Source organism: Pelobates fuscus, chromosome 9 (assembly GCF_036172605.1).
Source record: "Pelobates fuscus isolate aPelFus1 chromosome 9, aPelFus1.pri, whole genome shotgun sequence".
NCBI classification, from domain to species: Eukaryota; Metazoa; Chordata; class Amphibia; order Anura; family Pelobatidae; genus Pelobates; species Pelobates fuscus.
In genome coordinates this window covers 157528901-157542085 of record NC_086325.1, presented here as the reverse complement: position 1 = coordinate 157542085, position 13185 = coordinate 157528901, and the positions used below count along the sequence as shown (strand labels likewise).

At 44.5% G+C, this 13185-nt stretch overlaps 1 protein-coding gene across 2 annotated transcripts in view; it reads right to left on the bottom strand.

The window, feature by feature from the left end:
- The window catches only part of LOC134573240 (collagen alpha-1(V) chain-like), a 185796-nt gene extending 183003 nt beyond the window's left edge, over positions 1-2793 (bottom strand). For both annotated transcript variants that reach the window (XM_063432852.1, XM_063432853.1), the window contains exon 1: positions 2293-2793. In XM_063432852.1, the coding sequence (XP_063288922.1) occupies positions 2293-2395 (103 nt within the window). In that variant the 5' untranslated portion in view covers positions 2396-2793. The remainder of the gene's footprint in view (positions 1-2292) is intronic.
- Between the last annotated feature and the right edge of the window lie 10392 nt (positions 2794-13185).

The following is a 13185-nucleotide window of genomic DNA, read 5'->3' as shown; positions in this document are numbered from 1 at the left end:
GTCAACACTACCCCAGCGCGCAAGAATGTGAAGATTTGTACACTATGATTAAAGCGAAGATTGTCCAAACTTGGCAGAAACCTTCCTCTTCCCCAGAATTCTCTTCCAGCCAATTGCATTTTCCCAACTTTTCTGACAGTTAACAGCTGTTAGCAGAGGATTCTGGGAATTGATACAAAAAAAATCTTTGGAAAAACTAGACTCCCCTCTATTGCTCGACTCGGTGCCAAAACTGTAATTAGTGCACCGATCAGTATTTAACAATCAGTACTTTTTAGCATTTTTTGTTTTTAGTAATTCCCATTTTTCATTACCCTCTTCTCATGTACCTACAAATACTCATACATTAACTGTCACATAAAATCCAGCTATGTACATGTTACATAAATATATGTATCTATTTTTTATCGATATATTGTGAAAATAGATATAAATTAGATACATTTTTTTAAATAAAAAGATATACTTGTTTACCAAACTTTGTTTAGAGTCAGACAGTTAATATCAATTAGATATTAACTTCAACGAAACAGCTAAAACGAAAATATTTTTATTGTACAATAGAGTGTTTAATTGTAAATGAGAAATTCATTTGTAAAAGTTACCATAATCCTGTTGAATGTTAAAAAAAAAACTGCTCAAATAAGCAATTTTATTGCAAGATGATCTTCTGGATAAAGTTTGGCCTTTAACTGAAATCCTCTTTAAATTCTTGAGAAAACTTTTTAGTAAATTGCTTTGATCAACTTTTACATATATACTTTACATTTATCAACAGCATTTACGTTTGTTTAAATCAGGGATAGGCAACCTTCGGCTCTCCAGATGTTGTGGACTACATCCCCCATAATGCTCTTATACACATAATGCTGGCAAAGCATCATGGGAGGTGTAGTCCAAAACATCTGGAGAGCCGAAGGTTGCCTATCCCTGGTTTAAATGTTTGTGGTTTCAGGAAAAGACCCGATGCCATTGATACGGAAAAATCAAAATGCTTTTGTAGGACATTTCTTTTAGAAAAAAAACATGGCCTTGCCAGGCCAAACCCTAAAACTGTCCAAAAGTGAATCACGATACAGCTTTACTGCAAACATACTTCAATGTGCTGCTAAGTGCTTGTACATTACATCTGGGACACAGATGCAAACTGAGGATTTATGGAATGATCCAAAAATATTATCGAGAACAAATGCAGAAAAAAAAAAAAACACTTAATCAACATGCATTTTATGCTGAATCTGAGCGTAGCCTAAGGAGACATATTTGATGGAGTTTTGGCACCATAACTGGTTATATCAGAGTTTGGCATTGTTTGGCATGATCTCTACATTTCACAGACAAGATGTTTTATGCCTCCCTGTGGTGGTTAGAGTTTATTGTATTGAATACATTTGAACACACCCATTTACCTCCTTGGCAGTACATCACAGCTTTAAGATTAAAAATACTCTACGTTTTGGTATTAAGAGTCGTATGACACACCCTTAATGTCTAAATCTGTCTCACCATCAAATCCTGCTTATCCATGTTATAATACACTAATACACATTTTTTGCCCCTTATAAATCCCACAAAAAACATTCTGGATATCATTTTTTTTTGTCTTGACGTTAGTAGTTAGGCTGCGATCTACCTATTTATGTATTGTTCAAATGTAAATTCTTACTCACATATCATTGATTTTTTTTTCATTTCTTAAAGTAAAAAAAAAGAATATGCACTATACAACCACATGCATAAATATTGGACACAGAATTCTTAACTCAATTAAAATTGGAGTGTAAAGTGCAATTCTCAAGACTCTCTATAGGGGGAGCAAGCCTGCAAGTTTCACATAGTTGGGGGGAAAAAAGTTTGCAATGTAACAGTGAAAACTGAGATTGCATGTAAAAAAAAAAGGTTTTACTATGCCAGCTCTGGGTATTGAATATAAAAAAAAAAAAAAAAAAGCCAAACCGTAAAATTGTGCATTGTTAAGAGAGCGTACAAGGAGAGTATAAAAAAAGAGTAAAGAAAATTGAAGGTTGCAATCCTGATTTATGGGAAGAATACCAAAAATGCATGTTTTAGATTGGTTTTCCCTCAAATGTGCCCCTGGTACATAAGATCATGACAATACAAGCAGCCAAGACTTTTGCAAAAAAAAAAAAAAAAGCACAAAGGAAGCATAGCAATCAAGATACGTCTTGCAGGGTTGACTGGAATGTTTTACCTAAATTCATAAATGAAAGTTTAAACAGAGGAAGAAGTTCTTGTGATCCTGCCAAAATCAATGTTTTAAAGGGTCCTTACCTGCTTTGCACTGGGAACATATAGAGAAGGCTAATGCAATAAAAAGGGGCCAGTCTTTTATCCAATTCTTTCGTTTCCATCTTGTGTGTATATCCATTGTCATTACCTCCTCCACCGTGGGGTGCCAATTCTTATAGTTTGAGATGTCCCCAATTCAGATCTTGGAATATTAAAAAAAAAAAAAAAGCAGATATAGGGCAAACACCCTATTAATGTTGCAATCTTTATAAAGCCATTAGATTGTGGGTTTTGGAGGGATTTCTAGGATAAGAAATTTCTGGGTAGAAAATTTTTGGTATTGTTTTGTTGCTTTGTTTTGTTTTGTTTTTGGTATGTTTTGCAAACCTCCCAGATCCCTGTGATTTTAATCTTCTTTTCTCCTCCTGTGCCCTTACTTCTCTCTCTGGTCTGGTCCTACTGGGGATGTCTGGAGAGGTGATACCCCCTTGTCGACTGACTGGAGAGTGAAAAAGCTTTTTTAGGGAGATGCAGAGACTGTCATTCCCAGAGAGGGGTAGCAAATCAGGACTTCAAATGCTTGAAGCACTGCCTACTTTCAGTGGGATCAGGGAGAGAGAGGGAGGGAGGGAGAACAGGAGGAGGAGTGGGGAGGAAAGTTTGTGTTAAAAAAAAAGTTTGGATAGGGAGAGAGAGAGAACATGAGTGTGTGGCATAGGCATTTTAAGAAAATATGTTGGAGGTCTTAGGGGACTTATGAAAAAAAAAAAAACCTTGTTCCTAAACTTCTAAACTTTCTTTTAAATTTATTTAGAGACGGAATTCCACTAGAATTGTAAAATTTATCTAAGTTAACCAGATATTTGAGTACCAGTGGCCCATCCCTATTTATAGGCAGAGCTATACAGAGTCCACCAGTCTACAAATGAAGAATGTTTGGGGAACCCAAGACCACTGTAGTAATTGAGAACAGGAAAAGCAGAGAGTTCTCTGACTTATACATTGTTACTCTAATACTCATTGAATGAAAGTATACCAGTTTCCTGGCAAATATAAATAAATATACTTAAAAGGGCAATATAAATAGTTGATTTATTATTATACCAAACACTACCCTTAAATATTTAAAGGACCACTATAGGCACCCAGGCCACTTCAGCTCAATGAAGTGGCCTGGGTGCCAGGTCCATCTAGGGTTAACCCTGCAGCTGTAAACGTAACAGTTTCAGAGAAACTGCTATGTTTACATTAGGGTAAATCCAGCCTCTAGTGGCTGTCTCATTGACAGTTGCTAGAGGCGCTTACGTGCTTCTCACTGTGAAAATCACAGTGAGAAGACGCTGACGTCCATAGGAAAGCATTGAGAAATGCTTTCCTATGGACTGATTGAATGCGCGCGTGGCTCTTGATGCGCATGCGCATTCAACGCTGACGCCGGAAGAGGGAGGAGATTTCCCCAGCGCCGAGGGAGCCCAGCACTGGAGAAAGGTACGATTTTAACCCCTTACTCCCACTTCAGCCCGGCGGGAGGGGGGCCATGAGGGTGGGGGTGGGGGACCTATTAACACTATAGTGCCAGAAAAACGAGTTTGTTTTCCTGGCACTATAGTGGTCCTTTAACATAGTAAAACTTATATTATGAATATGTTCTGGATATTTAAAGGGTTACTCCAACACCATGCTACTTCAGTGATTTTTCTCTACGCACGTATGGAGTTTAACCCCTTTGGTGCCAGAAGTGTAACTCCATCTTCAGTAACATCAGTGAAGCGTCATTAACCAGTACGGAACAATAGTTCTGGGTTGATTAACACTCTCAGTCAATGAATGGCTGGTGGGATCAGCATCCGGCTCTTGCAAATCTGCAGAAGTCGAAAGAAGACCCTCAGTGTCTGGTGGGACCCAGGCAACAGGGGAATCCATTGCAAAATTATTATATTTTTTTTTTAAAAAGGAGGGCTCCTGGCTTAGGGGCTTATATAACGGAAGCACATGCTTGAAATTGGCAGTGGGGTGACGTCATAGGTGCTGATTTAAAGTAGGTGCTTCCTGTATATAAGCCCCTAAGACAGGAGCCCCCTTTGTTTCCACTTGATAAAGCATTATTTATTTTATTTTTTCCTGGTTCCTGGCATATTCTAAGTAGCACATCCTTTTGGAGTGCCCACATTTTATCCTTGGTGAGGACAGTGCAACCAGTGCTGATCATTTAGAGCAAATCCATTGCTCCAGAAAACGTGAGTAAATTTCCACCTTTGCTACAGAGATTACTATATATTGTCCTATTGTTTTATGTACATGTACTGTGCTGAAGAATTCACGAAAGAGATATATCCTTACGTGGGTATTGTACCACCTTACACCTGGAAACTTGTGAGTGCATGTCTTACGTTTATTTAGCACAATATTCACTTTATTCTTGCGTTATTGAACAATTTAAGTTTTTATTGTGTAGTTTTCATATATCACACCTCCAGATATCAACAATCTGTCACGGCTCTCGGCTCTTCTGTTGGCGTGGCTGCACAAAAACTAGACAGCCACACCGACAGAAAGGTTTCAAACTTACCTTGGTCGCGGTGGGCAGCTGCCCGGTCTCCCTCCGCTCTGGTCCCTAGCGGGTGCAACGTTCTTAGGAACGCTGGCCTCTGCGGTTCAGGATTTTATAATAAACTTACCTTCGCCCACATCAAAGATGGCGCCAACATGCATGCGATGTCACGTCATAGACGCACACCCACATTTTGGGGTCAGAGGTTAGAGACAGCCAATTACAGCCTAAAGAGGGTTATTTAAACCCAAATTACCTTTTTGCCAGTGCCCTGTCATGGTTTCCACTAGCTGGTTATCTGAGAGTGTGTTCCTGAATGTGTTTTTTCTGGTATTTGACTTTGGCTTTGTATTGACTTCCCTGATTTCTGGTATCCTTGACTTCTGGCTTTCCTCATCGTTGCGTCTCATTCTGTGTCCCTGACTTCAGTGAGTATTTTGACTATTCTCTGGTATGTTAAGTCCGGCCATTCTAAGGTCCGGTAGACGTTATCATTAATCTTTAGGTGTGATACAATTCTGCGTGCTGGATCAACTATAATCCTGACATTACGACATGGCCATAGATCCTGCAGATTTGTGTCAGCACATAGCCAGGGCCAGATTAAGAACCCAGTGGGCCTTGAGCTGACAATTATGATGGGCCTAATTACAGAATCTTATCAACCAAAAACACTAAAACAACCATACCTCCCAAGCGTCGTGTATCTGATGGAGATGGTGTTGGAGGGAAAGGATGCAGCTATAAAAAGACATACTCTATACTAATCTCTCTCTAATTAATGCTTTCATCTTTCAAGTAAATCCATACCCCCTAATAGCAGTGTCCAGTGAAGCAGGAAGTCAATGGGCAAGGTAAAAGGGTGTGCCACTGGTGCTAATCACGTGACTAGAACTGCCAAAAGGGGTGAACATGCCCAAAAAGGGAGAATGCCTGACCAAAGAATTGGAAGGCCAGCCTGGCATGAATGTATGTCAGGCTGCCTGCCAATCATGCAGGCTGTCCATCTAAGGGCATACTATGCAGGCAGCACCCTGAGCTTGACATAAATGCATCAAATAATGCACTTACTTCACACTTTCTAAGGACTGTCCCCTAGCAATCACATGTCTACTTGTCTCCTTACCACTTCTGATGATGTCAGTTCAGAGGCAGAGCCAGCATGTGCAGACTTGAATACAAGTAAGATTTTACTGTATTTAGGGAGGCAAGAGGGGATCAGGGGGGCTAGATGGTGGTTTTTACATAATAGGGTCAGAAATACATGATTGTGTTCCTGACCCTATAGTGTTCCTTTAAGCAAGAGTATGTGTAGAGTAGTTAGGGTTGCCACCTTTCTTGGAAAAAAAATACCAGCCTTAATCATTTGTATAATTAATTAGTTATGCGTTATCACAAGGAGTGACATAAAATAAAATTCTGTAAAATCACCAACAAACTACTCAGTTTGATTCTGCTGTATAGATGAATTGCTCCCAGTGTCTCCCTGTCTCCCAGTGTCTCAGTCTCGCAAGTCACCCAGTGTCTCAGTGTCCCTATGTATCACAGTGTCAGTGCCCCCATGTCACCCAGTCCCATAGTCTCCCAGTGTCCTCATTTCTCCCAGTGTCCCCATGTCTCAGTGTGTCCCCATGTCACTAGGATACTAGGGGACACAGAGAGACATGGGTACACAGAGACCCGGGGACACTGGGAGACATGGGGGCACTTGTGAATACAGACATGGGGACACTGGGACACAGATATTTGGGGACACTGGGATAAATGGGGACACTGACACTAGGGACACAGAGACATGGGGACACAGACACTGGGAGACATGGGGACACTTGTGGACATAGACATGGGGACACTGGGAGACATGGGGACACAGATATTTGGGGACACTGAGAGAAATGGGAACACAGATACTGGGAGACTTGGGGACACTGGGAGACTTGGGGACACTGGCTGGGGGACATGGGGACACTGGGAGACATGGGGACACTGTGTCCCTAGTGTCTGCATGTCTCAGTGTCTCCCAATGTCCCTATGTCTCACAGCGTCCCCATGTCTCACAGCGTCCCCTAGTGTCTCCGTATCAGTGAGTAGTAGAGAGAGGCAGGGATATGCTGTAACTTCCTATCCCTGCCTTTCTCCACACACAGTGAGCTGGTGCTGGTATTGCAGAGTAATCTCTGTTTATACTGAGAAAAATACCTGCATTTGTGTTGCCGGTATTACTGCAATACCTGCATAGTCAGGCAGCCTCAAATACTGGCTGTGCCAGTAAAATACCAGTCAGGTGGTAAACCTAAGAGTAGTGTGTTAAAAAAATATATATATATATTTTTTGAAATGGGCCTATTCCATGGGCCTGGAGCTGCAGCTCCATCAGCCCCTATGTTAATCCGGCCCTGCACATAGCAGCTTGCGAGAGAAAGCTAGAGGAAAATGATCATCGTATGGATCAATTTGCCCAGGCTTTCAATACGCTCCTAATACGTCCGGCTCATTTCCAGCCTGAAGTTCCTCCGGCAGCTACACCCCCGCCTACTGTACCCTCACCTATAGTGTATAAGGCACCTACTATCTCCCTATCTCCACCCCTGCATTTTGAAGGTAATACTCAAGAATGTTGGGGATTCCGCAATCAGATTGAGTACCATTTTGAAGCCTTAACTGGGTCCTTCCCCATGGATAGAGCTAAAATTGTGTGCTTAATGAACCAACTGAAAGGTAAGGCCTTAGCTTGGGCCAATCCATTATGGGAGAGTGATAGGACTAATACCCATAATTACCAAGAATTCCTTGCAGAATTCATATTAAAGTCTGAACCATTGGGAAGGGAGAACAATGCCTCCACTGCCCTAATGCGTATCAAACAAGGGAAGTGTTCTGTCTCCGATTAGGCCATAGAATTCCGTACCTTGGCTTCTGAGGTAGACTGGACTAATAACGGATTATTCACTGCATTTGCAGAGGGATTATCTGAAGCTATTCTTGACGAAATTGCAGCAAAGAACTACCAGGGAGGTTTAATGAATACATCACTTATGTGATACATATCGATAACTGACTTAGGAACAGGGAGATAGCTAGAAATAGAACCAGATGTATGAATATGTCACTAGCACCTCGATTCTCCAATCATGTTGTCCCTGGCCCTTCTGTACAGTCTGAACCTGAACCTATGCAGTAAGGGGTTATAAGACTGTCAGAGGCAGGTAAACAGTTTAGGAGAAAAGAGGGCCTCTGCTTATACTGTGGCAAGAAAGGACACATAAGAAATTCTTGTCCCATACGTCCGGAAAACTTACGCACCTAAGAATCATTAGGGGACCGGCCTCAAGTGTGATGTATATGTCCCCTGGTACTACCCAAAGTAGATTTCTTCCTAGTGTTACTGCTCAATATTATGAGAGGTTTTATGTGTAACGCCCTGATTGACTGAAAAGCTCTCTAAGCTTTTAATTACCTATGGAACACTACCTATCACTACCACGATAAGAGTGTTACACAACGAACTCATCACATTTTAGATAATTGCTTCCCCTTCTTGTCCCATTATACTTGGATTCCCACGGCTTGTTAAGCATATCCCCCTCTGCACTGCTTGCCTCTGTACCTCACTTAATGTCACTGATGGGACAACACTGGTCCAATCCAATGTTCCTCATACAGGACCTGATGTGAATAAGTGGCAAGCTCTATGCACTTCCAACAGCAGAGGTGCCTCTAGTGGTGGTCAGTGTGACAGCTACTAGAGGCATGTTTAACCCTTCAAGGTAAGGCAATGTTTTATCTAGTCGGGTTGAACCTACAGGACCACTGTGGAGTGAATGGGGCGGGAATTTTTTTTTTGCTTAGGGCGGCAAAAATCCTTGCACCGGCCCTGACCGTAATAATATAACATAAATAACATCATGAAACATAATAAAGTGCAAACAATTTGCCCGAATGATCCAATGTAGGGGTATACCGAGATACCACTACACCCACAGGTTCTGAGCCACAGGCCAGCTCGAAAACTACCATACCAATTTGTCCTAATGATCCAATTTAGGGGTATACCGAGATACACCTACACTCCCAGGTTCTGAGACACAGGCCAGCTCGAAACCTACCATACCAACTTGCCCGAATGATCCAATGTAGGGGTATACTGAGATACACCCACAGGGTCTGAGTCACAGGCCAGCTCGAAATCTACCATTCCAACTTGTCCAAATGATCTAATGTAGGCAGGGCCGGACTGGGAAAAAAATTAGGCCCGGGCATTTTTTAATCAGAGCGGCCCCCTAAGAAGGGGGCGGGGCCAGAGAGGGTGTGTTTTGTCATCACTAATGACAAGCACGCCCCCCTCTCAAAGTGAGCATGTTAGTTCAATGCGCAGAGCCCAGCTGAAGAGCTCTGGCATTAGAAAAAGGCCCTGCATTTGTTCTGCGCAGCGCAAGCAAATTTATTAACATGCTTGCGCTGTGTTTGCTTTTAAATTGCCTGTGGTGTCTCCACAAGTGGGATACCAGAGGACAAAAGGGCCAGGACAGTGTATGGTGCATATGTTTGGAGCCTGCTTGTGGGATTGCGTGTGTGTAGAGTGTGGTGTGGTATTGTGTAAATAGGTCAATTTCATTTGTGTTTGTGGTGTAATATGTGTGTCTAGGGGCTGTAGAGAGTGTGTGTATAGGGGGCATAGTGTTATAGGGGATGTAGTGAGTGTGTGCATACGGGCTATAGTGTGTGTGTGTGTGTGTATAGGTGACGTAGTGTGTGTAGGGGTTGTAGAGAGGGTGTGTTTAGAGAATCTTGTATGTGTTTGCTGACAAGGAATGTAGTGTGTGTGTAGGTGGTGCAGTGTGTGTAGGAGATCTACTGTGTAAAGGACCCAGAGTGTGTATAGGAGATTGTGTGTGTGTGTGTGTGTAGAGGATTAAGAGTGCATATAGGCAGAGGTGTATCCTGGTTTTGTGCTGCCCTAGGAAGGACAAATCTCAGGCGCCCGCCCTCCCCCCCGCGCCACCCCCACCCAACCATTCTGAGGGTGCTGTGTGTGAGTGAGGGTGCTGTGTGTGTTTGGGTGCTGCGCTGTGTGTGTTTGGGTGCTGCGCTGTGTGTGTTTGGGTGCGCTGTGTGTGTGTCTGAGGGTGCTGTGTGTGTGTCTGAGGGTGCTGTGTGTGTGTCTGAGGGTGCTGTGTGTGTGTCTGAGGGTGCTGTGTGTGTGTCGGGGGGTGCTGTGTGTGTCGGGGGTGCTGTGTGTGTGTCTGGGGTGCTGTGTGTGTCTGGGGGTGCTGTGTGTGTCTGAGGGTGCTGTGTGTGTCTGAGGGTGCTGTGTGTGTGTCTGAGGGTGCTGTGTGTGTGTCTGAGGGTGCTGTGTGTATCTGGGGGTGCTGTGTGTATCTGGGGGTGCTGTGTGTGTCTGAGGGTGCTGTGTGTGTCTGAGGGTACGCTGTGTGTGTCTGAGGGTGCTGTGTGTGTCTGAGGGTGCTGTGTGTGTGTCTGGGGGTGCTGTGTGTGTGTCTGGGGGTGCTGTGTGTGTGTGTCTGGGGGTGCTGAGTGTGTGTGTCTGGGGGGTGCTGAGTGTGTGTGTCTGGTGGTGCTGTGTGTGTGTCTGGGGGTGCTGTGTGTGTGTGTCTGGGGGTGCTGTGTGTGTGTGTCTGGGGGTGCTGTGTGTGTGTGTCTGGGGGTGCTGTGTGTGTGTGTCTGGGGGTGCTGTGTGTGTGTGTGTATTTTTTTTTTAAATTTAAAAGTATTTTTTTATTAATAACATTTAAAAAAAAACAAGTTATATGACCCCCCCCCACCTCCCTTCTTACCTTTATCCTGGTAGGGGAGGGAGGGGGGTCCGTTCTGCCATGAGGAGGGCTGTGCTGTAATGGAGGGTGCTTCCTTCCCTGGTGGTCCAGTGGTGAGAGTGAACTCTCGCGAGATCTGAGCGTTGCCGCGGTAACCGCGGCAACGCTCAGACCTCGCGAGAGGACCCGGCGGAGCTGCTGGCTAGAGCTCACTGGGTCCTCTCTCCTGCCTCCCTCCCTCCCACACTCCCCAGGTGGCCGCATCTCAGTGCCTTTGGGCCGGTGAGGGAGATCTTTGATCTCCCCACCGGCCCATGGAGGCACTATGCAGGGCCGGCACTCGGGTAGCGCTGGCCCTGCAGCGGCCGGCCGGGGAGATCTTGTGATCTCCCCTGCCGGCCTCGGCCCCACGGCCATCGCGGCCCACCGGGCATTTGCCCGGTATGCCCGATGGCCAGTCCGGGCCTGAATGTAGGGGTATACCGAGATACCACTACACCCCCAGGTTCTGAGCCACAGGCCAGCTCGAAACCTACCATTCCAACTTTTAAACCACATACCAACCTTTAAAACACATTAATTCAATCCATAATAACAAAACATCCCACCCCCCAATATACCTATCCAGCCCTCTGCCGCTGTGACCAGACGGAGGATAACTCTAAACTTAACAAAAAATCAGGGAGGGTGGGAGGGACAACAAGATCAGTGAGAAAGCATTAGAATGGTAACATTGAAGATGTCTGCCCTATATGTATAGCCTGCCCATCCCAGACAGCTTTCCAATCTAAACACACTAACAATGAATGCCTGCCTCCTAGCTCTGTCTTGGCCCATCCCAGATAACTTGCCAATCCAAGCGCACTAACTATGAATGGTCGCCTCCTAGCTCTGTCTTGGCCCATCCCAGATAACTAGCCAATCCAAACACACTAACTATGAATGATCGCCTCCTAGCTCTGTCATGGCCCATGCCAGATAACTAGCCAATCCAAACACACTAACTATGAATGGTCGCCTCCTAGCTCTGTCATGGCCCATGCCAGATAACTAGCCAATCCAAACACACTAACTATGAATGGTCGCCTCCTAGCTCTGTCATGGCCCATCCCAGATAACTAGCCAATCCAAACACACTAACTATGAATGGTCGCCTCCTAGCTCTGTCATGGCCCATCCCAGATAACTAGCCAATCCAAACACACTAACTATGAATGGTCGCCTCCTAGCTCTGTCATTGCCCATCCCAGAAAACTAGCAAATTCAAACACACTAACTATAAATGGTTGCCTCCTATCTCTGTCATGGCCCATGCCAGATAACTAGCCAATCCAAACACACTAACTATCAATGGTCGCCTCCTAGCTCTGTCATGGCCCATCCCAGATAACTAGCCAATCCAAACACACTAACTATGAATGGTCGCCTCCTAGCTCTGTCATTGCCCATCCCAGAAAACTAGCCAATCCAAACACACTAACTATGAATGGTCGCCTCCTAGCTCTGTCATTGCCCATCCCAGAAAACTAGCAAATTCAAACACACTAACTATAAATGGTTGCCTCCTATCTCTGTCATGGCCCATCCCAGATAACTAGCCAATCCAAACACACCTACTATGTGTCAGAATTGCTAGTCGATCCAGCACGTAGAAGTGTGTCACACTTAGGATTAAAAGGTAACGTCTTACCGGGCCTTAGAATGGCCGGACTAAACGTACCAGAGAATAGTCAGAATGCTAGCCAAGGTTCGGGGATACAGAAAGAGACACAACGATAAAGGAAAGTCAGGAGTCAGGGATACCAGAATACAGGTAAGTCCATACGAAGCTAAAGTCAATAACCAGAAGTAAACTCTCAGGAACACACTCTCGGAAAACAACTAGGGAAACCACGACAGGGCAATTATGAAAAGGCATAAGGAGTTTGAATAAGCCTATTTTAGCTCTGATTGGCCAAAAATCGCCCTTTGACCCCAGAACATGCGCGCAAGTCTCCCGCGTGACTTCACGCGCACGCAGACATTGTCATCAACGTGGGCGGATGTGGGGTTATAATTTGGCGTGGATCCGCAGCGGCCAGCATCCATCAACATGCTGCAGGAGTCAAATGCCGCAAGGTGAGGCTGAATATATACACTATGAATGCACGCCTCCTAGCTTTGCCATGACCCATCCCAGATAACTAGCCAATCCAAACACACTAAATATGAATTCCCGCCTCCTAGCTCTGTCATGGCCCATCCTAGATAACTAGCCAATCCAAACACACCAACTATGAATGCCCGCCTCCTAGCTCTGTCATGGCCCATAACTAGCCAATCCAAACACACCAACTATGAATGCCCGCCTCCTAGCTCTGTCAAGGCCCTATTCCACTAAGCTGTGCTGCTCCATGGGCTACATGACAGCTTCAAATCACTAAAGTGGTGATGGTGCTTGGAGTAACTCTTTAAGCTGGCTCAGAATCATGGGAATTACAGTTCACAGCATCCTATCGTCTAACCCTAACTCCCTCTAATCCAAACACTAAGGATCAGCTCCTTGATATTATTTAAAGAGCAATACAATGGTAATGGATTACAAATGTAAAACCCTCTGTTTTGACAATG